The sequence below is a fragment of the Prunus mume genome, linkage group LG5 (assembly GCF_029339155.1).
Source record: "Prunus mume cultivar Tortuosa linkage group LG5, ASM2933915v1, whole genome shotgun sequence".
Classification (NCBI taxonomy): Eukaryota; Viridiplantae; Streptophyta; class Magnoliopsida; order Rosales; family Rosaceae; genus Prunus; species Prunus mume.
This window is the reverse complement of record NC_142702.1, coordinates 22,790,439-22,811,415: the sequence shown is the minus strand read 5'-3', so window position 1 is coordinate 22,811,415 and position 20,977 is coordinate 22,790,439. Positions and strand designations below refer to the sequence as shown.

General features: G+C 35.8%; 3 protein-coding genes and 2 long non-coding RNA genes across 8 annotated transcripts; 2 read left to right on the top strand and 3 right to left on the bottom strand.

Moving 5' to 3' along the window:
- The first annotated feature begins 209 nt into the window (after window positions 1–209).
- On the top strand, window positions 210–1,767 carry LOC103332180 (uncharacterized). Its single transcript, XM_008234893.2, has 2 exons — window positions 210–567; window positions 733–1,767. The coding sequence occupies exons 1-2, from the start codon at window positions 435–437 to the stop codon at window positions 1,473–1,475; spliced, it is 876 nt and encodes a 291-aa protein (XP_008233115.1). The 5' UTR covers window positions 210–434; the 3' UTR covers window positions 1,476–1,767.
- Window positions 1,768–4,540: 2,773 nt separating this feature from the next.
- LOC103332181 (Pyridoxamine 5'-phosphate oxidase family protein) lies at window positions 4,541–7,007 on the top strand. 2 transcript variants are annotated; one of them, XM_008234894.3, is made up of 7 exons: window positions 4,560–4,902; window positions 4,983–5,032; window positions 5,114–5,171; window positions 5,280–5,312; window positions 5,471–5,566; window positions 6,493–6,660; window positions 6,750–7,007. In XM_008234894.3, exons 1-7 carry the CDS (start codon window positions 4,807–4,809, stop codon window positions 6,849–6,851), a joined length of 603 nt encoding a protein of 200 aa, XP_008233116.2. In that variant the 5' UTR covers window positions 4,560–4,806; the 3' UTR covers window positions 6,852–7,007. The 2 variants fall into 2 exon arrangements, with proteins under 2 accessions (XP_088908763.1, XP_008233116.2); XM_089052637.1 differs by lacking the exon at window positions 5,471–5,566 and having other exon boundaries at window positions 4,541–4,902.
- A 287-nt stretch (window positions 7,008–7,294) lies between these two features.
- LAC6 (laccase 6) lies at window positions 7,295–10,096 on the bottom strand. Its single transcript, XM_008234895.3, has 6 exons — window positions 9,822–10,096; window positions 9,573–9,724; window positions 9,240–9,484; window positions 8,936–9,064; window positions 7,813–8,754; window positions 7,295–7,630 (listed from the first exon to the last, which is right to left on the bottom strand). Exons 1-6 carry the CDS (start codon window positions 9,945–9,947, stop codon window positions 7,500–7,502), a joined length of 1,725 nt encoding a protein of 574 aa, XP_008233117.3. The 5' UTR covers window positions 9,948–10,096; the 3' UTR covers window positions 7,295–7,499.
- A 1,315-nt stretch (window positions 10,097–11,411) lies between these two features.
- On the bottom strand, window positions 11,412–14,849 carry LOC148917363 (uncharacterized). 3 transcript variants are annotated; one of them, XR_016127465.1, is made up of 3 exons: window positions 12,565–14,849; window positions 11,817–12,433; window positions 11,412–11,721 (listed from the first exon to the last, which is right to left on the bottom strand). It is a non-coding gene; the product is annotated as an uncharacterized LOC148917363 (long non-coding RNA). The 3 variants fall into 3 exon arrangements; XR_016127464.1 differs by lacking the exon at window positions 11,412–11,721 and having other exon boundaries at window positions 11,746–12,433; XR_016127466.1 differs by lacking the exon at window positions 11,412–11,721 and having other exon boundaries at window positions 11,746–12,378.
- Window positions 14,850–18,032: 3,183 nt separating this feature from the next.
- On the bottom strand, window positions 18,033–19,472 carry LOC148917362 (uncharacterized). The gene is made up of 3 exons (XR_016127357.1): window positions 19,406–19,472; window positions 18,730–18,799; window positions 18,033–18,637 (listed from the first exon to the last, which is right to left on the bottom strand). It is a non-coding gene; the product is annotated as an uncharacterized LOC148917362 (long non-coding RNA).
- Between the last annotated feature and the right edge of the window lie 1,505 nt (window positions 19,473–20,977).

Sequence of the window (20,977 nt, the reverse complement as noted above, 5' to 3'; positions counted from 1 at the left end):
ATTATATATATATATATATATACATATATATGAATTTTAAACCACACATGAATCAGACAAGAGAGTCAATTTGAGCAATGGTATGTGACACCACCATATGCCTTAAAGATCTTATGTATTCAAGTAGGTAAGAAAACGCTTTCCGATAAATAATTTTAAAATTACATAATTATATATATTAAAGAAATTAGCAGGTTTTTATTTAACGCACGTTAGCAAGTTCGTCCTCCCTATAACATTAAAAGGGAGCACAAGCTGTGAGAATCCTCTGTGCTTAGAGAGCATCAGTCCTCTTCTTTCCTTTTCTCTTTAGCTCCCTCTTATTCTCTCTCACTATAGCTCTCTCGGGCAAATTTATATTCTTGAGAAAGAGAAAGAGATCTAGCTAGAGAGAGAGAGAGAGAGAGAGAGAGAGAGAGAGAGAGAGAGTAAATATGGGAAGGGCTCCTTGTTGTTCTAAGGTTGGTTTGCATAGAGGTCCATGGACTCCTAGAGAAGACACATTGCTCACCAAGTATATTGAAGCTCATGGGGAAGGCCATTGGAGATCCATGCCCAAAAAAGCTGGTAGCTAAAGGATTTTATGAGCTTTTTTTTGTTTGTTATTGTTCAGTTTCCACATTTCTAGATGAATTATATTGTCCTACATAGCTAGCTAGCTACTATTTATTTTTGTAAATTTAGTGGTCAAATTTCTCACAATTTAATTTGTGACTGTCCTTGTCCATGAAGGCCTCCTTAGGTGTGGGAAGAGTTGCAGGCTGAGATGGATGAACTATTTAAGACCAGACATAAAGAGAGGCAACATAACCCCAGATGAAGATGACCTAATTGTCAGACTACATTCACTTCTGGGCAACCGTTGGTCTCTCATCGCCGGTAGGCTTCCGGGTCGAACCGATAACGAGATCAAGAACTACTGGAACACCCATCTTAGCAAAAAACTCAGAAGCCAAGGCACCGACCCAAGCACCCACAAGAAATTATCTGATCCTGTGGTCAAAGAAAATAAAAGGAGAAAGAACCAAAAAACCAAGAACAACATGAACAAGAAGGAGATGGTGGTGAAAAACAAGAACAAAACAGGTCAACATGTGGAGCCACTAAAGCCTAAAGTTCACCTCCCAAAACCCACTAGGGTAACTTCCTTTTTATCCCTGCAAAGAAATGACAGTTTTACTAGTAGCACCACCACCACTACTACAACCACTTCAAGCCAAGACTTAAAAGCAGGAGGAGGAGGAGCTTTTGGGTTCAACGAAAACGATCAAGTTTTAGTTAATACTCGGGCCAATGGGGTTGTGTTTTGTGTTGGTGATGATCAAGATCAAGTACCCAATTCAGCTGATGATCATGATCATACGCTTGAAAATCTTTATGAAGAATATCTGCAGGCGCTGCTGAAGACAGATCATCACCATGATCATCAGAACCAACTTGAATTAGACTCATTTGCTGAGTCACTGCTGATCTAAAAAATTAAGATAAAATAATAATAATTAAAGTAGTGTATGAAAGATTAGTGGGTTGTCGCGCGAAAGCGTTTAAGATTGGTTTGTTTGAACTTTAGGTTTTCACGTGCTTACCTTCTAGTTTCTAGCCAACCGTGTAGTCATATTGGACCTTTAATTATGTAATTTTTTTATAAATATTTGTGAATCTGTGTGATGGTTACGTGTTAATGTAAATTAGTAGAATTTACGATGATGATGATGTCAATTTAGCTAGTAATAACAAGCAAATCGAAGTCTTTTTACCTTTTGGTTACATCACTCTACTACTTTATATAGGCAAGCATGAGTTTTTTTTTTTCTTCTCACTCTACTTCTCATATTTGTTTTCAAATTTGTGTGACAATGCCGCGTGCTCTAGTATGTACTACACTGCACTTCCTTGTACATCCTACTGTAAATAAAGAATCTCATCATACATCTGACATAAGTAAAAGTTCATTTGAAAGTGAGGATCAATTTAGGGTCGCAAGACATAAATGTTTTGCATTCTTAGTTATAAATAAAGAATCATTTATTCTTTACCATTCGAAATGAATGTGTAAATCATAAATCTGTATGAATGTATTTGTTTGTCAAAAGAAGAATGACTGCTTGGCAAGCTCCAACAGGTTGTTTTTCTAGCTACTCCCCGTCAGTGCAATAAGGCAGCGCATGAGGTTGCAGCCTTTGTGTCTAGAGTAGGCGGTAACCACGTTTGGGACCAAGTGTGGCCTGAGTGGATCTTTGATATTTTTGCTAGTGATGTAAACCTTGCTATTCGTTTTTAATAAAACTCTCTTCGTTTGGGAAAAAAAAAAAAAAAAAAAAGAAAAAGAGGATGACTGCTGAATTATAGGGGGGAAAAAAAAAAAAACCAAGTGGAGTCCTAATGTACTTATCACAGCTAGCTCTGACAGTTGATCAATAAATCCCTATTCCAGTAATTCTGGAACCTCACCTCAGACTCATACGCCTGGCATCTGGTTGACAGCTGAATTATTTTGCAGTGAAAAACATACAATTGATTTCTTTGCAGTGTGTTCTAGCCTCTAGCTAGTATCTTCACTTCACCAGTGTCGAAAGCATAAATTTATTGAATTGATACTTCATCTAAGGAAAACAGTCAAGCCCGGAAAGTGTAAATTAATGCTTCTTTATTTGTTTTTTCTTTTTTTTTGCCATGTTTTTCTTTTCTCGTGATGAATCGCATCAATTTCTACCATGGATGAATCGCATTTGAAGATTACTGCATTGATTAAACAACCAAAAGGCATTGATGTGCCTCAACTGCCTTTTGCTACCTCTCGCCCCATCGATTTTTTTTTGAATAAGTAGTAGGACCAATTTCTGTCATGTCATCGCAAGATCATATACATATGTGTAAACATTGGTTGCCTCCTTTATGATACCCTCCGCATGCAGACGGACTATGCATCCCATCAAAACATAGCGACAAAAATCAACCGAACAACTTGGAAAGGAGGAAGGAATCTAATAGTAATGAATTAAATTTTGCCTAATGGTGTTAGGTTTTGTTGTTATAACTTACCCCGAAATATTTAATCCCTTTTTCTGGAATCTAATTCGTTATCAATTATGTGGCACGTAAATTATAAGGATTAAATTAAAATATGTACGTGTGAGAATTAATAGAATATAGATACATGGACCACTACGATTGAAAATCCCAGGCCGTGGGTTGTCTCAACAAAAAAAACGTTTCGATTTTGTATAATTTGTTTGTTGTGCTAGTTTGTCCCTTGTTGGACAATAAACTTTTGGGAATAGTGCATGGTAGATGGGCTCGTGATCAACTTCTGTTCTCAGATAGGTAGATGGAAATAGAATTTCTCCGTGGAATATTTTAGTTTGACAAGGTTTATGACAAAATCAAATGAACGGTCGTCAATTACCATGGCCATGATAGAGGGTCCCACCTTGACTGATTACTTTAATCTCCTCGCATTATTTTCCATTATTTGCTATCTAAGAGACTTTTTGCCTTATGTTATGGAACTGCAACCCACTTGGGTCCTGGTACGCACACAAAAAAAAAGAAGGAAAAAACACATTTGGATGTCGACACAATATGAACATCAATCACAAACTGTCACTACAAAATTAATGTCAAATGACTTGCCGCTGCCTTGCAAGTTGCAAACCCACGTATCTTTCTTTTTTTACGAAAAAAGGTGAAGAGAAAATATCAATGGAAAGAGAAAGACAAGAAAAACAAGACACGGAATGTCTGATTATTTATTATATGCAAAAGGCTTTTCTTTTTATTTTGATGGAGAATTTTGAGGTCAAAAATCGAACTTGTGTTGTATGGGAACTAGCTACAAGCTCCCATTTGTGTTAATTAAAAGTTTTTTTTTTTTTTTTTTAACTTCCTTTTTACAAGAATAGTGTGAAAGTTGAAATGTTTTAACCATAATTACTAAGCCCTAACCTATGTTAGAACATTTTATTTAGGGGTTGAGTTGTAAGCAATGAAAATCCTATAGAGAAAACCGAACATTTTAATGTGGATGCACCGTGACTATTGATATGGAACACAATAATTTATGTCTGTTATATCAAAGAGCACAAATAAAAAATATGTCTAAATTCAAGTATTATAGTACTATTTTATTGGGAGACCCCATAAATAAAAGTGATTTATCTTTTAGATTATGATAAATAAAATTTATTTTTAATTTTTATGAACTAATCAGGATTAAACATCCAACTCCTTGTTATCGTATTCATGTAAACAAAATACGAGACTTCCTCCAACTTACTAGAGACAACTAGTGTTAGAGAAAATGAATTGAGGATCTACCTCCTCATCTCACCCCACCACAAGTATCATGGAGGCTTTTAATGGTTAGATTAAATACAAATAATTGACATCGTAGTCACTTTACATCTTTCAATATATACACTGATTAAACAGTTGAAATATGTCTATATTTAATCATGTTATTTATAAATTTTATTGGGAAGAACTAACTTATATTACTGAGACATGAGATTGCAATTTAGCTAGCCTACACCATTTTTGTTATAGAATTTCTATCTCGAATTAAGGACCCCATTTATCTTCTGGTAAATATTCTTGGTAACAAAAACCAACGACATCAAATAGTCTGTCGTTCATGCTGGCTCGCATCGCACTGGCGCCGAACACACGATTCTGCCTCGCGCTTTTGGGGTTTGGAAAAACAAAAAAGTCGATCAGAAACCGCTGGTTATGGTGGCGAGACGAAAAATGTTCAGAAGCTGAAATCAACAAATCGAGGAACACGAAGAAGCAGAGATTAACAGAGCAATGGGAGCAGTAACAGCACCAGCGCCATGGAAGCAGCTCCTTCTCAACGCAATGGAATCCAATTCCCACCTCAGGCACTCTTCCTACATTCAGCTTGTACGCCTCTCTCTCTCTCTAGTAATCAATCTTTTGGTTTGTTAAAGTTTGAATCTTTGATGGTTGATTGGGAATTGTAGGCAACGATTGGTTGTAATGGGAGACCTTCAAATCGTACTGTTGTTTTCAGGTAATGATCTCTCTCTCTCTCTCTCTCTCTCTCTCTCTCTCTAAAAGAAATTAAAGTTGATGACTTTGTTGGTACCCTCAGGGGATTTCAAGAGGATAGTGATAAGATTCAAATCAATACTGATGGCAGAAGTCGTAAGGTCATTCTTGTTCGACCCATTCTGTATTTGTGTTTAATTTGTTGTTTTCAGCTCAGCTGATATGATGTGTGTGTTGATGAAATTGACATTCGTCATAAAAAATTTCAGATTGAGGAGCTTAAGCATTGCCCTTTTGCTGAGGTAATTTATCTTTGAGGTACATTTCCTGAGTTTGTTGAGAAACTATCTGCTTTGTATCTATTTGCACTAGAATTAAAGGTTCTTTTAGAGTTTGATGATAATAGTTTTCTGCCCCCTTTTTATTCTTTTGTTCTTAGACTTAATTTTCCATGTTCTAGATATGTTGGTACTTTACTGACTCTTGGGAGCAATTTCGGATCAATGGAACAGTTGATATTATTGATGGATCAAATCCCGACCCCATAAAACTTCAGGTGAGGTCAGGACCCTTTCTATAATAGAGGGAAAGGAAAATGCATATATTATAATCTGAATTCATACTTTAAATATGTTGGAATTTGTTGCAGCAACTGCTAAATCTAAATTTTGAGTCAGCAGATACTAGAATGTAAATGGTACTTCGGATTCGAAGTCCTAGTTTCCATGTTCGATTGTATGTTTGAGATAAGTTTCTGGATGAAATGGTAATTATGACCAAAATGTTGTTGAAGGAATCAAAGATCATGACTGGAAAAAGGCTTTAACAGTTCGAAATTGATAATTCTTTTGATACTCGGTTGACAAATAGATAGTATCAGGGGTAGATTTTAGCAGTTCTAAATTGCCATTGCATAGACTCGGTGTTAAACATAAATTTTCTAAATTCAGTTGTCTATGGATAGAAACTTCTAAATCCAGTTTGAAACACACAACATAATCTTCTCTCCCAACAAAGGAAAGAAGATATTATCAAGGGCCTACCTTATTGCTAACATGATGCATTGGTGTTTGCTTATAAGATTTCCACTGGACTTTGGATAATGATTTATCATGAAACTTCTAGAGAGGGACATGTTCTAGGCCAAAGACAGTAAAATTGGGCTAAGCGTGGTGCTGGAGTGATTTGATTTTTGGCCACATTGTTGACCCTTGCATAGCAAGGATGAACAATGTTTGTCAAAAAGAGATGTCACAGTTGAACATGTTCCTGAGATGCGGGGATGGAAGGTGTATATATATTAGAAGATTGATTGCTGTTGGAGATCAGATAGTTTGGAAACATAATTAATTAAATATTTAACGAATTGAAGTAACCTTGCCATGATCTTTGACCTCAAGTGGATGTTTAAAAAATGTAATACAGCATCTATTTTGCTATTATTCATGCTGTAATGTTCTCCTCTCAAATTGCCTGCTGCAGCAAAGAGAGAAATCGTGGGCTTCCAGTTCTCTGAAATCAAGACTGCAGTATTTGGGGCCTCAGCCAGGTCTTCCCAATCTAAGTGAAGAACCACCCAAGGACGTCTCCATAGATCCTTCTACAGGCCCGGTTGGTGCATTTTGTGTTCTTGTTCTAGACCCGCAACAGGTTTGCTTCTCTAGTCTTACATTCATGATTCATCTCACAATGTGTTTAATTTCCCTGCTAAATTTTCTTGAGTTTTATCATGTTCACAGGTTGATTACTTGAACCTGAAGAGTAACCAGAGGCTAACGTTTGCATCCACTGGAAGTCCCAATGAAGAGAAGTGCTGGACTTCAGAAAGGGTTAACCCCTAAATTTCTGCTCTAGGGTTTAACCAGAGGCGAACATGAAACATGTCGTTGTTTACTGATGATTTATTCTGTCAAGTCGACAATATAAAAAGGAAGATATATTTGTATATTGATGATTGTATGAAGTTAATCTTTAATAATTAATTACATTACAACTTAGATTCCTGCTTGGCTGCTCGTACAACTAGAAGCTTACCTCTAACCTGAAGAAAGAAGTTGCCAACAAAACTAGTGAATACATTTGACCCGTTTGTTTGGCTGCTGTGATACTTGTATCACATTAAAAAGATCTCTATAAAAAAAGAGCCTAAATGAAGTGCATGGAGCAATTATCTCATGTATTGGGTAAGAATATTTGCAGGTTTATGACAAGAAAAACATTTGCTTACCAAGACTGAGGAAGAATTGAGTCCGGAAGTTAGGAACACGAGGAGAATCCAAACAAATGAAGAAAATTAAAAATTGCCTTTCTATTAAATTTTTTTTAAAAAATCCCCTTTTTAATTTGATTATGCTCTCGTTTACAACCCCACCCCAATTTCAAGTTTTAAACAAAGAAATGGACCAAAAAAAATCCTCGATTGGAAACAAAAGGTTACAACTTAACTTACAACGATCTTTCTATGTCAGCTATCAAAATCCAGAGGCACCCTAGCACTGAGGCAAGTCTGCAGGAGGGTGAGGAAGGATCTCAAGGTCTCCTTTTCCGTTCTTGACAACAAGCACTGTGCCTAATCCCCAAGACTGGTGTATGTCGAGGTGACAATGCATAAACCAAACCCCTGCAATTAATAAAAAATGTCATTGGTGATGCCATTTTCTCCTGTGCGTTAGTCGTGTGCGGACGTGTGATGCTTGCACATCTGTTCTCCGAACAGGTCAACGAATATGATGGCTTCACGTGCCCACACGCAACTGACAATAGCATTAACCATTAGTATTAATGTAGAAATACAACACTTACCAGGATTGTCAGCAACAAAACGTATAGCAGCCCATCCACCCACAGGGACTCCAATTGTGTTCATGTAAGGTGGATCCTCCAAGTTGAAGTTTGCAGTTTTCGGGTTGTAGTTCCCAGTGCCATACCCAACAACATAGAAGCTATAGCCATGAAGATGAATTGGGTGGTTCTCAGTTGTGACTGTTCCAGTGTCCTGCATGATGAGTTGCACTCTAGCACCATATTCAAGGACCAAGGCCTTAGTCCCATTCAATGCCTGTGTATTGTTAGGAGCATTATTAGGCGCCCCATTGACAAAGTCATAGAACTTAAGGGGTACCCCAGGGAAGTCCTCTGTGAAAGAGCCATTAATCTTCTTATAATAAGCTTCTAAAAGTGAAATTTTTGGCTTAACAAAACTTATATTGTTCATTGATGCTGCCATAACCCCATTATTAAGGCCTTGGCAATTTTGTTTTGGTGTCTTGGAGTGACACTTTTGAACATTCAATCCAATGGTGACAAAAAGGTCAGTGTCAATCTGTCTTGAAAGATTAACAGGGTTTAGGCTCTTTAATCCATCCATGACCGTCTTAACGGCTAGATTATCGTTGAAGCAGGGCAGTTTAGCAGGTAAAGATAGGCTATTAGGGACAGCACCCGAGTATTGGAAATAAGCAATGGATGAAATGTTTTGGAATTTGACACCCTTGGCTGACATGTAAGGTCCCATGGCCATGGAGTATTTTCCTGGAGACTGATCAGCTGTGACTAAGACACCCATGGTCTGGCCTGGTCCAAGCATCACACGGTCTGTGGTGAATGGCTTTGTATACTCTGCATCGGCTTCCACAATTGTCAATTTGTGATTAGCAATGGCAAAGAAGTTCTCCATGTTTAAGCCTGCATGTATTAGCCTTAGCAAGTATGTCTTCCCTGAGACCACATCAATCTGATACACATCTGAAACAATCACAACATCACATAGGAAGCAAGCAAAACAATTAATGACAAAAGCAGCCAGACTAATGAACCATCTGTACTACATTTATTAATCACATTGTTGGCCATTAAAAAGTTTCACGTCTAGGAGAAATGTGGTAAATATTGTACATATAACATTGTTTTAGATTTTCTTTATTACCATTGTTGGAGCAGTTGTAGTTTGGCCCTGGATGGCCATTGATTGTATAGGCGTTTGTTGGTGTAGGAGGTCCTCCACTTGCTGCAGTGGCTCTTTCAAGTTGTACAACATCCTGCAGCCAATACTCCCCTAATACAATTGTCTAAGTAATCAAAATTAATCCAAACTTCCATAATATAATTAATTTGTAGACATCACTCAGAACCCAACAATTACTTTTCAAACGATTATCACTTCCCCAGATGAAAATCATATATATATATATGTGTGTGTGTGTGTGTGTGTGTGTGTGTGTGTTAAGTACCTAGTATTAAGGTGTGCTCTTCATAAGGGGCTTTGAATGGGTAAGGAACCCCAGCTTTTGGATACACAATAAGGGCACCATAAACAGTTGCCCTTAGCCAGGAAACATGAGCATGCCAAAAGAAGGTGCCTTTCTGCTTCACCATTGTAAATTCATATGTAAAACTCTGGCCAGCTTGAATTGGACATTGGGTTATGTATGAAGGTCCATCAAACCAGCATGATAGCTTTTGTCTGACACCATGCCTTGATTTGAAAAATAAGAAGAAAAGAAATAATTAGTAAGAAAATAAGCAATCAAGTTATGAACAAATATATAAGCTCATTGGTTTACCAGTGAATTGTGATATTGAAAGGTGTCTCATTAGTTACATTGACAATGATTCTATCATCTTCTTGAGCATAAACAGATGGCCCTGGGAACTTCCCATTGATGGTCACCATGTCCTTGGTGCTGCACAGTTTGGTAACTCTTTTGGTTTGTACCTAAAAATTGGCATCAAATTGACCTTCATTAACCAGAAAAATCAGGAGAAATCAATAGAGAAATAAAAACACATAAAAGAAGTATGTTAAAAGAGACCTTGAAATCATAGAACCTGGTTGATCCTCCACTAGGCCATTGTGCCATAACATGCACATTGTAATTGTAACCATAGATGAACAAAAAGCTTAGAACTATTGTAAATGAGGTGTGCAAGTTTGCCATTTACACAGACACTCACTCGCACACAGAGTCTGAACTTGGTGGCTAGATGGGGGTGGTGGAAGGGGTGCTTAATAGAGTGAATCCAAGAAACCCTTTTTTTTCTTTTTCTTTTTTTTTTCTCCCTGTTTTCTGCTTTTTTCCTTTTTTTTTGTAATACATATTTTTGATTGGAAGAGAAAGAAAAAAAGAAGAAGGAAAAAGCAGGGTTCTTGTAGGTGTATCATGTTTGTCAGCTTTCATGATACCTCTAACATGCATTGGTGATAATAAGTTGTTGGGAGTGTGTGATTATTCAATGTGACCCAATGTGGGGAATGGTTTAAACCTCTTTTTTTCTCAACCCAAAAGAGATTTTACTTTTCTTTTCTCTCAATAGCTTCTTTGTCATGAAATCATGTCAATTGACTGAGAAAAATAGACACACCTGCTACTGGCTAGATACCAATACCTGAACAGCTCCCCTGCCCTGTTCTCTGGGTTTAGAATCCATCATTTCACTCCATCAGAAACTTTCTTAATTTCTCTCTGAATGACCTTTTGAACTCTCCAATTGTAACTTGTAAAAGTTCATGTGCTTTAGGGAAAGCTTTCAAACAAAGGGTTCAGCTGGCTCTGCCTCTACATGCTTTAATTCAGTACTTTGATTCATGGCATTGCAGCTTGTATTGCTCACAGTAAAAATATACAGCTACCATTTCTAATGGTAGCGTCAGTAATTTGTGTATTTTATGTATCTGTGAACTTAGTGTATGAGACATTAGGCAAATAGAGTAAAAAAGGTGAGCAATGGATGGGATTGTTTGCTGTGCTTTTGATAGACAGGCTCTTCTACTCGATCATAAGCATAGTGGCTGCACGCCTTCACACCCCAACCCCACCTTTGTTAGAAACTTGAAGACACTAAGGCAAAGATTTTATTCCCAAAGCTTTATGGATATATTAACTTTTGGGATCATTATTTTATTTCTGGTACGTTTTTCAAACATATGGTATGGATCTTCATCAGATTGCAAACTAGCCGTTTTAGATTTTCATTACAATGTGGCTTGTGTTTTGCTCTTTCATATCAGATTGTAAACTTCATGGATCGAGAGCTAGCTCTTCTCAATGTCGGAAGAGGTCTCAACTTCGATTATACTAAATTATAACTCAACATTTTACCATTTATGATTTTGATTAAATATCATTTGGTGGGACATATTCCCATGTTGTAATTACTATATCATAGGCAGGGGATTTAATTACTAGAGTTTAGCATAATGAGTTACTTTCTAACATTGTTGTAAAAGAATGTTAAAATCGATCATTGCGCATGTAATTGGATCATTACCAAAATTTAGAATTTGCACCATACTGATTAAACAAACAAATGTATGTCAATGAGGTCTAGCTTAGTGGAAACGGGCATTGACTTGCACCTAATAGTCTCATGTTAGAACTGCCATGACACATTGGTAGTGTGTGTGTGTGTGTGTGTGTGTGAGAGAATACCCCCTCTCCTTATAGTTTAGAGCACTGCTTATATAAAAAAAAAAACATTGCATTTAACCCATGTCAATATTTGTTGGTCGAGGGTACAAACCACATCTCTATAGATTTGAAGATTTTAGCATATCATGTTCTAGCCTCATAATTGGAGATCCTTTAATTTTTTTATTATTGTCAAATTTTAGGACCACCCTCTATATTAATCTCCTAAACGAATCTTTCCCAACTCAAATTAGTATTTGCCCGTACTGAATCAATAGTTGAAAGGGATTGTGTTCTGTAGAAGCTGCAGATGAACAAAAAAGGGATATTGAGAAAAACAGAAAATAAATAAATAATTTTTTTAAAATAAAATAAACAAACGACAAAAATTGAGCAAACCATAATTGTGTCCAATGCATGCCACGATAGCTTCAAACCTACGCCGCATCACTTGGGGTGATGGCACTGCCAGGTTTCATGTAGTAACTCGAGCATGCACGTTTCTATTGCCTTCCTTTCCATATCCCATATTTCAGCTTCTCACATAATTCAAAATCACAAATCTTCTACATAAGTTTGCACAGAGAAGAAGAATCTCCAACTCTTCTGGGTGGCTTCAAAAATCATGTAATTAATAGACTGAAACTAAAAGCTATTAATTAAACTGAGTTTAGCAGGCCTAATCCCATATCAAAAGCATAAAAAGTGATATAAGTCATCAGTGAGCTGTTTCCCATAAACTAGCAAGAAGAGATGCATTAACTAAGCCCAGGAGTTACAAACACTTGGCTTAACTGGTTGGGTAGACAGCCTCGCAGAAACTCCTCTCCTCCATAGAAATGCCAGTGCTGATGAACTGGTTGAATCCAGAAAATTGGTTTTTGGCTCCTTGCGGAACTCCCCAGGGAAGCCACATGCTCCAAGCCTCAGACTTGCAACAAATTTACAGGAACATTCTGCACTGAAAGACAAAAATTTGGAACCAACTTTCTGTAACCGCCTCACACTATCCACTTCTAGAGAGAGAGAGAGAGAGAGAGAGAAGCGTTTTATTATCAGTAAAGTAAGAACAATCTCCAAAGGAGTTTAAGTGTTTTTTGATAGTTCTATCATCTTTTGTGGAGGTAACCAGAGGGGAGAAACTCACAGGGATGGGGTGCCTGTCTTTTTATTCGCGGACAGGATGCAAGGCTCTGGTTCCAAGAGGTAGAGTCTTGAAGAAGCAGCGAGCGAGGCTGTATATAATCCATCGTTGCATCTTGATGCTGATTTGCTGGAGAGACGAAGATAAGTGATTCGAATTTTGGACTGAGCAAATTTTAATGAATGTATTTCATTTTGTTGCCTTTGAGCTACCTGCAAATAAGTCTATGATGCAAAGTAAAGTAGTTTGATGAGCTGGATGCAAATTTTACCCATCCATGCTTTACAAAAGTGCCATGATGTGGAGATTCTGCATATCCATGCTGCTTAATTTTTCTTTCCCCTGTTCTTCTTTCAATGTTCTTTGCGAATGGTTCTTTCTTGACAATATGATGGAAAAGTAATTATCCCTAACCAAACATGCCAGCTTCTAATGCAGCATCTTTTTTTTCAACCAGACCATAAAATCATGCTTCTGAGAGCACCGATTTTGCAGACAACTTGACACAGGTGGACTTCCTTATATGATTGTTTTGGTACTCCTGAGATCTGATTCCCTTCCTATTTATGTTTTGGATGTTGATGTTTAGCAGGATTTGTTGTTCAATGATATCTGATTTGATTGGTTTGGGAACAGAGTAAATTCTTACTGTATCTGGTAATATTTTTATTTGAGTACCAAAGTGAAATTGTGAAGACTAAAATGTGTAAGAAAAACAGATCAAATACTACTAAAGGTATCTCTCACAAAGATTTCAATGTGGCTTCTAAGGAAACAATATGACAACATTCAAAAAGTTTAAACAGGTTTGTCATACATTGCGGTGAAGATCTTGCGTTAACGGAAAAGTGAAGACCACTGATGCAGTATCTTCTAGTTACAGAAGCAGACACCATATCAGACTGGTAATTCTAATCGACAATCAATTTTGTCGTATGTTGTGACACATCACACATCACACATCATTACTTTGGAAAAAAAACTTTGAATTTCGATACATATGATGCATCCTTATAATATGTCCTTACATAGGTTGGGGGAAAAGAAGAAAGGAAGAAAGAAAGAATTAAAGAGCCATTTATCTGTCAGTAATGTTGCACATTCAACAACATGGAAAAGTGCTCTCCTCTGGTCTTCTAGTCTCTAAATGCTAGCTAATCAACTATAGTCTTCAAAATGAACAAGACCTAAACACTGATCACCCAAAGGAAGTACACACTACCCTAATATATATTCCCTTTCATAAAATGAGAGCAGCATCCAACCACTCACAAATAGTGTCAATTACAATGCACATATATTATATACATCCATGAGATGTTTAGCTGGTGATGCAAATGCTTGGTTTAAATGACCAGAAACATAAGAAACCACTAAGACAAATGCCAAACCTTCCCAAGGTCCAAGCTAGACGATAGCGCTTTGACAAACTCAGAAGCAACCAATTATAACACAAAGGAAATTCAGTATGATTTGTATCAATTCAAACAATGAAAAAACACAAATTCTTCATCCAAATGCAGGTGACCAGTAAGATTTTCTTTCCTTTCTACATGCCTAGAGTATACCAAGTAGCAGGGTAACTCCAAACACCAGAGGCTTCAAGAAGCATTAAACAAGTGAGTACACTATGGAACAAAATCCACCGACTGCTGTGTGAGTGAAAGTGAGTTGTCAATCCCATTTTCAAGCTAAAGTGACGTAAACCAATACCAGGACTTGGACAATTGGCATTGACTGCACGAGATTGGTTCTTGCCTAGTCTCACCAAACTATACGTTACAGCAAAACCATAACTGAAATTTAGCATCAAAAGAAAAAGAAGAAAGAAAGAAAAAACTCATTTTAGCAGAAATGTAGCATCCAATGACTCTGCATATGATCAAATTATCAAAAAGAGTTTCAGAAATTTCATGAGCACTTTAAAACTACAATTAAAGTATAACAAGAAATGTGGAGCACTACATCTACATGCATAAGGTAGTTGTACGCTACGCAGTGAAGGTTGTACGTTGACACGAAAGCAAAATTTTCCCTTTTTCGAACTCTATCAACAGAATTTACAAAATTCCCAATTCATTTCACAATCAAAAAGTGGCCTACGAAATCCAATTACAATTTCAACGCGCATGGACACAAATTACAGATACAAACCAAGACCATACAATACACAAGCTAAACATAAAGCTAAAAAGCAGTGAAATTTCTATCTTCTTCTTGAGTTGAGTTGAGTGTATGGTAAAATCACCGTGAGCGGAGGCTGCGTGTGGACTGCAGCAACCAATCAAGCTGAAACGCCGTTGTTGAGGTGGTGGGTGGCGGCGGCGGCGGGCTTGTTGATGGGCTGATTGGGGTCGATGATGGGCTGGGCTTGGTGGGCAGCGGTGGGCCTGGAGGAGGTGAGGAAAAGAGGGCGGCCGTCGTCGTCGTTGATGACGTGATTGTCGTCGTCGAAATCGGTGGTGTTAAGGTTGATGCAGGAGCAGCGTTCCAGTGAGGCGAAGAAGGCTGAGGCGACGTTGGTGCCCACACACGACAGCACAGACATGCAGTTGTTGCTCTCCATCGTTGGATCAAGTTGTTTGGACGGCTCGGATTGATTGAATATTAGTCTCAGTGAGAGAGAGAGAGAGAGAAGAAAGACAATGGAGTTTGGAAGCTGGAAATTGGAGTTGGAATTGGAATATGGGAATAGATTCCCTTTTTTTTTTTTTTTTTTAATGCTAAGTTTATTGGTGGGATGTTGTTATTATTATTATTATTTTCTTCATAAAGAGGAGAGTCAAATTCAATTCATTTTCAGTAGGTCCATCTGGTGGGGTCTGTGGTGGCATCTAATCACTTTCATATTTGTTATTATTATTATTATTTTCTTCATAAAGAGGAGAGTCAAACTCAAGAAGAAATTAAAACAAATCCAAGAGAAATATGAAGACAAACCCAGGAGCAAAAATCCTAGCCAACCAACAAAACTAGCCATTTTAATATTCCTTATTTCTCATTTTTATGGTTATAGCATATGATTCATTTTAAATACAAAGAACATAGAAGACAAAGAAAATATCAAACAGAAAACTCTAAAAATAGGCAATCAGGCCAAACCAAATTGTTTGAGTTGGTTTGGTCTGACTTGTTATTATCTCTTTATTTAATTTCAGTATCAAACCAGACCGAATTGGCTGATTCGATCTGATTCATGGTTTGAAGTTTTCAAAGTGACCAATCTAAAAGAACCAAGCTTTAGAAATAGGCATTTGACGCATGTAGCTTAAATTTAGATTTGGCATGGTCTACAAGAAAATAGCACGTTGCCACATCCACATCAAATTTGTGTCTATAAAATTGGTGAGATTTGTAATATATATAACAAAAGGTAGAAAATGGTGAAACATTCAAACTTTTTATTAAATAAAAATTTTAATTTTTTTTGTTTTAAAAACTTTTCAGCATATAAAATTAGTTTCTTTACTCTTTATTTTGGGCCTACTTCTTTAATTTGTTATGTGTAATTAAGTAATATCTTATCCTTTTTGAATTACTTTAATTACTATTTAATAAGAAAAAAAATTAAGGATAGAGTGCACAACAAAATTAATTTCTACATACTAGTAGGCCTCGTCAATGGGCTGCCCGCCTTAATGGGCCTTACAAATATATAAAATTCATTTCATTCTTGCTAAAGTATGAAGCTTACAAAATGTCTTACAAATCTTATATCCTTCTAAAACAAAAAGGTCTTACAAAATCACAATCTAATCACAATCAAATTAGAGTCACTAACAATCTAATCAAAACTTCATTGCAAGGCAAACACTCAAAAGCATAATAAAGTCCGAAAGTCCATTACTACAACAAACATCCCATGCTTGCAAAATAAAATATAATCCTATTACATAACATTTCAACTTTGAATGGTCTCATTATTCACCAACAATCTCAACTTTTTGCCATCCAATCTGTCTTGATGCTCTTATGTTCATTAATTCTTCAGCTTGTTGCTCATCTACTGCTGCATCTTGCTTTCTTGAATCTGCCAAGGCCCAATCTTTCAAGCAAATTAAAGCTTCTATTGTACTCGGACTCAAACTGGCCCTTTTCTCTGATACAACTCTACCACCTGCACTAAAACATGATTCGATGCTACATTGGAACAGTTAGCAAATCTCTAGCCATGAGGGAAACAATAGGGTATGTTAATTTATTGTTTGTCCACCAATCCAAAAGACTAAATTGATTATCATCAACTACTTCTATTGTTGGTAAATCAAGATAAAACTGTAATTCAGAAGTGTTAGTGGAAGAAGAAGAAGAAGAAGATAGCCTTTTTCTTTTCAAGCCTTCAATCGAAAAATTTCTCATTATAGGGACAGATATAGGACCAGAAGTTTGACTCAAAGTAGTAGAAGTTGCAACATTTTGCACATTTTGAACCACATCAGGAATTACATTCTTCTTGTAGATATCAAATAACTGAAATAACAAAGTCTTTAAAGCTAAAATTTTTGAGTCAATGGTTAATTGATCAATACCTATCATGTTCAACCATTCAGCAATTGCAAATAATTTAAACCTAGGGTCCATAATAGTAGCTAAGCAAAAAACCATAGGAAACTCTTTCCAATATTTATCAAATTTTATTTTCATTGCAGTCAAAGCATCCTTAAGAACAGAAAATTCAGAATATGCAGCAAATGATCCATGAATATCTATTAAACAATTTATAACACGACTTGAAGTAGGATAATACACACCAGAAAATATCTTAGTTGAAGAATAAAAAATTTGTAAAAACCCACTAACAAGTTGTGCTATTGTCCAATCTTCTTCACTAGGCACATGTAAATGACAGAAACGTGATTCATTTACCTTTTGAACATACCTATGCAAAGGGGCTTTATATTTTATAGCAACATGTAAAAGCTCATATGTTGAATTCCATCTATGAGGCACATCAATATCTATATTTTTCTTTCCCATATGGAAATCACTACAACATTTAACCCAAATTTCATGTCTCTTGTTAGATGAATTCATGCTACGAACAATATCAGTAATTTTTTCAATAGAAGGAGATAAAACTTTAAGTCCATCTTGCACAATCAAATTCAATATATGACAACAACATCGTACATGAAACAACTTTTCATGCACAGAATCCAACAAAAGAGTTGATGGAAGTATACTTGCAGTTGAATCATTATTTGATGCATTATCTAATGATAAAGTAAATACTTTGTTGTGAATGTTCCAAGATAACAATTCATCAAATATATGAGTTGCAAGTGACTCTCCGGTGTGTGGGTACTCAATCATTTTAAAGCAAATTATCCTCTTATTCAAACACCAATCTTTATCGATAAAATGTGCAGTAAGTGACATATAACCCATTTTTTGTCGTGATGACCAAACATCAGAAGTGAAACAGATTTTTGAATCAAGCAAAACAGCAAGCAAATTAATCCTTTCTTTATCAAATTTTTTTAGCACATCCCTTTTACATGTAGAGGCTGAAATTCCTTTATATTGAGGACAAAATGCACGCTGAATCAAGCCTTTAAAATCATGACTTTCAACAAATTTAAATGGCAGCTCAGCTCTAATAATAAAATCCACAAGTTCTTTTCGAGCAATATCATGATCATAAACAAAATTAGTCAAATTTCCAGCAGCATCAACATTTAATAACATTTGACCTGGATTTACCCTAGCTTGTGCATCTTCATGTCTTTTTAAATGACGAGATAAATGACTAGTGCCACTACTAGAATTACCAACCAACAAAGTATTACAAATAACACACTTAGCCTTAATTACTGGTTTACCATTTTCAATTTTGTTAACCTTTTCAAAAAAAGACCAAACTTTACTTGTTAATCTAGATGCACTAGGTGACTCTGAAGGGGGATTGAAATCATTTGTACTTTCAATTTCAGTCAAAGGTGACGCACTAGAAGAATCCATTTTGATGATATTACGAAACTAAAGATAAAATGGAAGATGTTACTTGATTTTCCAGCAGAGCACAAGCTTTACTTTTGCAGCACAAGCACAAGCTTTACTTTTGCAGCACTAACTCCTGCAAAATAAACTAAGAACTCATTAATAATCAAAGTTCAGCACAAAAACAGAAAGATATATTAACAAACTAAAACAATTAATATTCCTTACCTTTTTCCACCAACAACCATAGAAAATGAAAAAAGGCCTTGCAATCTTCAAAAAAGCAAGACACAAACTCCTGCAATAAAAATGAAAATAAATATTTCATCAATAGTTATCTCAAACAAGCTAAATGTAGACGAAAACAAATAATACATAAATTTGATTTCATAAGAAAACAGATAATACATAAATTTAACAGAGATGAGAAATTAAAATGCTCTACAAAGAAAAGATATATTAAAATGCTCTGAAACTTGACTGAGATTGTGATCCATCAAAGCTACTTTACATTTTAGTGTTCTGAGATGGTTTTTTGGGAGGGCTTATTGCTATTGGGTTTCAGGCCTCAAATATATAAATATAATTTATATCTATACAAATCTGGAAAAGGAACCATATCATAACCAAATTAGAAACTTCAATTTACACACACAAGTAGAATTTCCAGATGCAATCAACAAAACCAAATTAAGCATAAAAAGTCATAAAGCCAAAGCAAATCATCACAAACTAAGAGCTAAACATAAAAACAATAACAATAAAAGAAATACATGAACTTCTATACAGCAAACAAATTTTAGCAAAAGGATAGAGATGAACTTCTCATAATCTCAGTTTCTCTTGCACTCAAATAAGATCAAAGAGAGAGATCTTAGCTACAAGAAGAAATTCAGATGGATACCTGAATTATTGGACTTGGATCGTTGTTTTCGATCTGCAATTTTAGTTTCTCTCAGACTTGGATCTACAAGATTGAATGAGGAGAGAGAGAGCCGAAGAGAAATGAAGAGGTTGAGAATCGAGAAAGCCAAAGAGAAATGAAGAGGAAGACTGAAGAGGAAGAGAGAGACTAAGAGTGTGGATGCGGCGCTAGGTTTAGAATTTGGAGAAATGAAGAGGAAGACAGAGCCGAAGAGGAAGAGAGAGACGCAGGCAAGGCAAGAGTGGGTGCGGCGCTAGGTTTAGAATTTGGAGAAATGAAAAGGAAGACAGAGCCGAAGAGGAAGAGAGCTGCAAGAGTGGGTGCGGCGCTAGGTTTAGAATTTGGAGAAATGAAGAGGAAGACAGAGCCGTGCAAGGCAAGAGTAGTAGTGGGTAGCTAGGTTTAGAATTTGGCTGATCTGAAAATTTTCTTTTTATATAGAGGTATTGTATTTACCTAAATGGCTATTGGGCCTTTTCCTCTTATTTATTTATTTTTTTCCAAAACAAGCACAACCTAGTAACAGCTATATTATATAAAGGCAATATATACGGGCCTTTACGGGCTGGGCTCTTTAAATATGAGCCGGGCCAAATGATGAGGCCTACATTACATGCTCACGCATAATTTTTCTTTACTTTTCTTTTATTTATAGAATTAAAAAAAGATAATGGGTAGTTATGTTCTATAAAAATAGGATCCATTATCTAATTTTTCTTTAAATTTTAAATTTTTTTTAATATGAAAAAGTGTGAATTTACTATATTATCCTCATTTAATTAATAATTTCAATTCTTAATGTTTGAATTAACCAAGGGCATTTTCAGGTATTTTGAATGTTTCACCATTCTCTTTTGCTTTATATATATATATATATATATATAGATGAAGTGTTTTGTGAAATCGTTTGGGTGTATTAATTAAATTTCTCATGTATTATATGTGTATTTTTTACAAACTTTCAATAAAGCACACAAAATTCACGCATTATATACATATTCTTACATATTATTGAATTAAAATAATACTTTAAATCAGTATAGCCGCACGGCTATATTCAGGTTTTCTTCATCGCTTTTAAAAATAGTATAGCCGTCCGGCTCTACTTATTGGACACGTGGCGCACAGCGCTGGGGCCGGTCTATACTCGTTTGACACGTGGGCCTATGCTCTGGGTCGGTCTTTTTTATATTATAAATCATATAGCCATGCGGGTATACTGTTTATTAAATAAAATTTTTAATTTTTTTTTGTTTTAAAAAATTTTCAACATATAAAATTAGTTTCTTTACTCTTTTTTTTGGGCCTACTTCTTTAACTTATTATGCATAATTAAGTAATGTCTTATCCTTTTTGAATTACTTTAATTACTATTTAATACGAAAAAAAAATTAAGGATAGAGTGCATATCATAATTAATTTCTACTTATTAAGTGTTTTGTGAAATCGTTTGGGTGTCTTAATTAAATTTCTCATGCATTATACGCTTATTTTTTACAAAAAATTCAATAAGGCACACAAAATTCACGTATTATATACATATTCTCACAT

Bases quoted from the DNA above. Each gene is read 5' to 3' on its own strand.
- LOC103332180 (XM_008234893.2), top strand. From the start codon at position 435: ATGGGAAGGGCTCCTTGTTGTTCTAAGGTTGGTTTGCATAGAGGTCCA. The intron at 568-732 runs GTAGCTAAAGGA...TTGTCCATGAAG, and splicing joins ATCCATGCCCAAAAAAGCTG to GCCTCCTTAGGTGTGGGAAG.
- LOC103332181 (XM_008234894.3), top strand. From the start codon at position 4,807: ATGGGAGCAGTAACAGCACCAGCGCCATGGAAGCAGCTCCTTCTCAAC. The intron at 4,903-4,982 runs GTACGCCTCTCT...TGGGAATTGTAG, and splicing joins ACTCTTCCTACATTCAGCTT to GCAACGATTGGTTGTAATGG. The intron at 5,567-6,492 runs GTGAGGTCAGGA...TGCCTGCTGCAG, and splicing joins CCGACCCCATAAAACTTCAG to CAAAGAGAGAAATCGTGGGC.
- LAC6 (XM_008234895.3), bottom strand. From the start codon at position 9,947: ATGGCAAACTTGCACACCTCATTTACAATAGTTCTAAGCTTTTTGTTC. The intron at 9,725-9,821 runs GTCTCTTTTAAC...GCCAATTTTTAG, and splicing joins CCAGGTTCTATGATTTCAAG to GTACAAACCAAAAGAGTTAC. The intron at 9,065-9,239 runs GTACTTAACACA...CAATTGTATTAG, and splicing joins AGAGCACACCTTAATACTAG to GGGAGTATTGGCTGCAGGAT.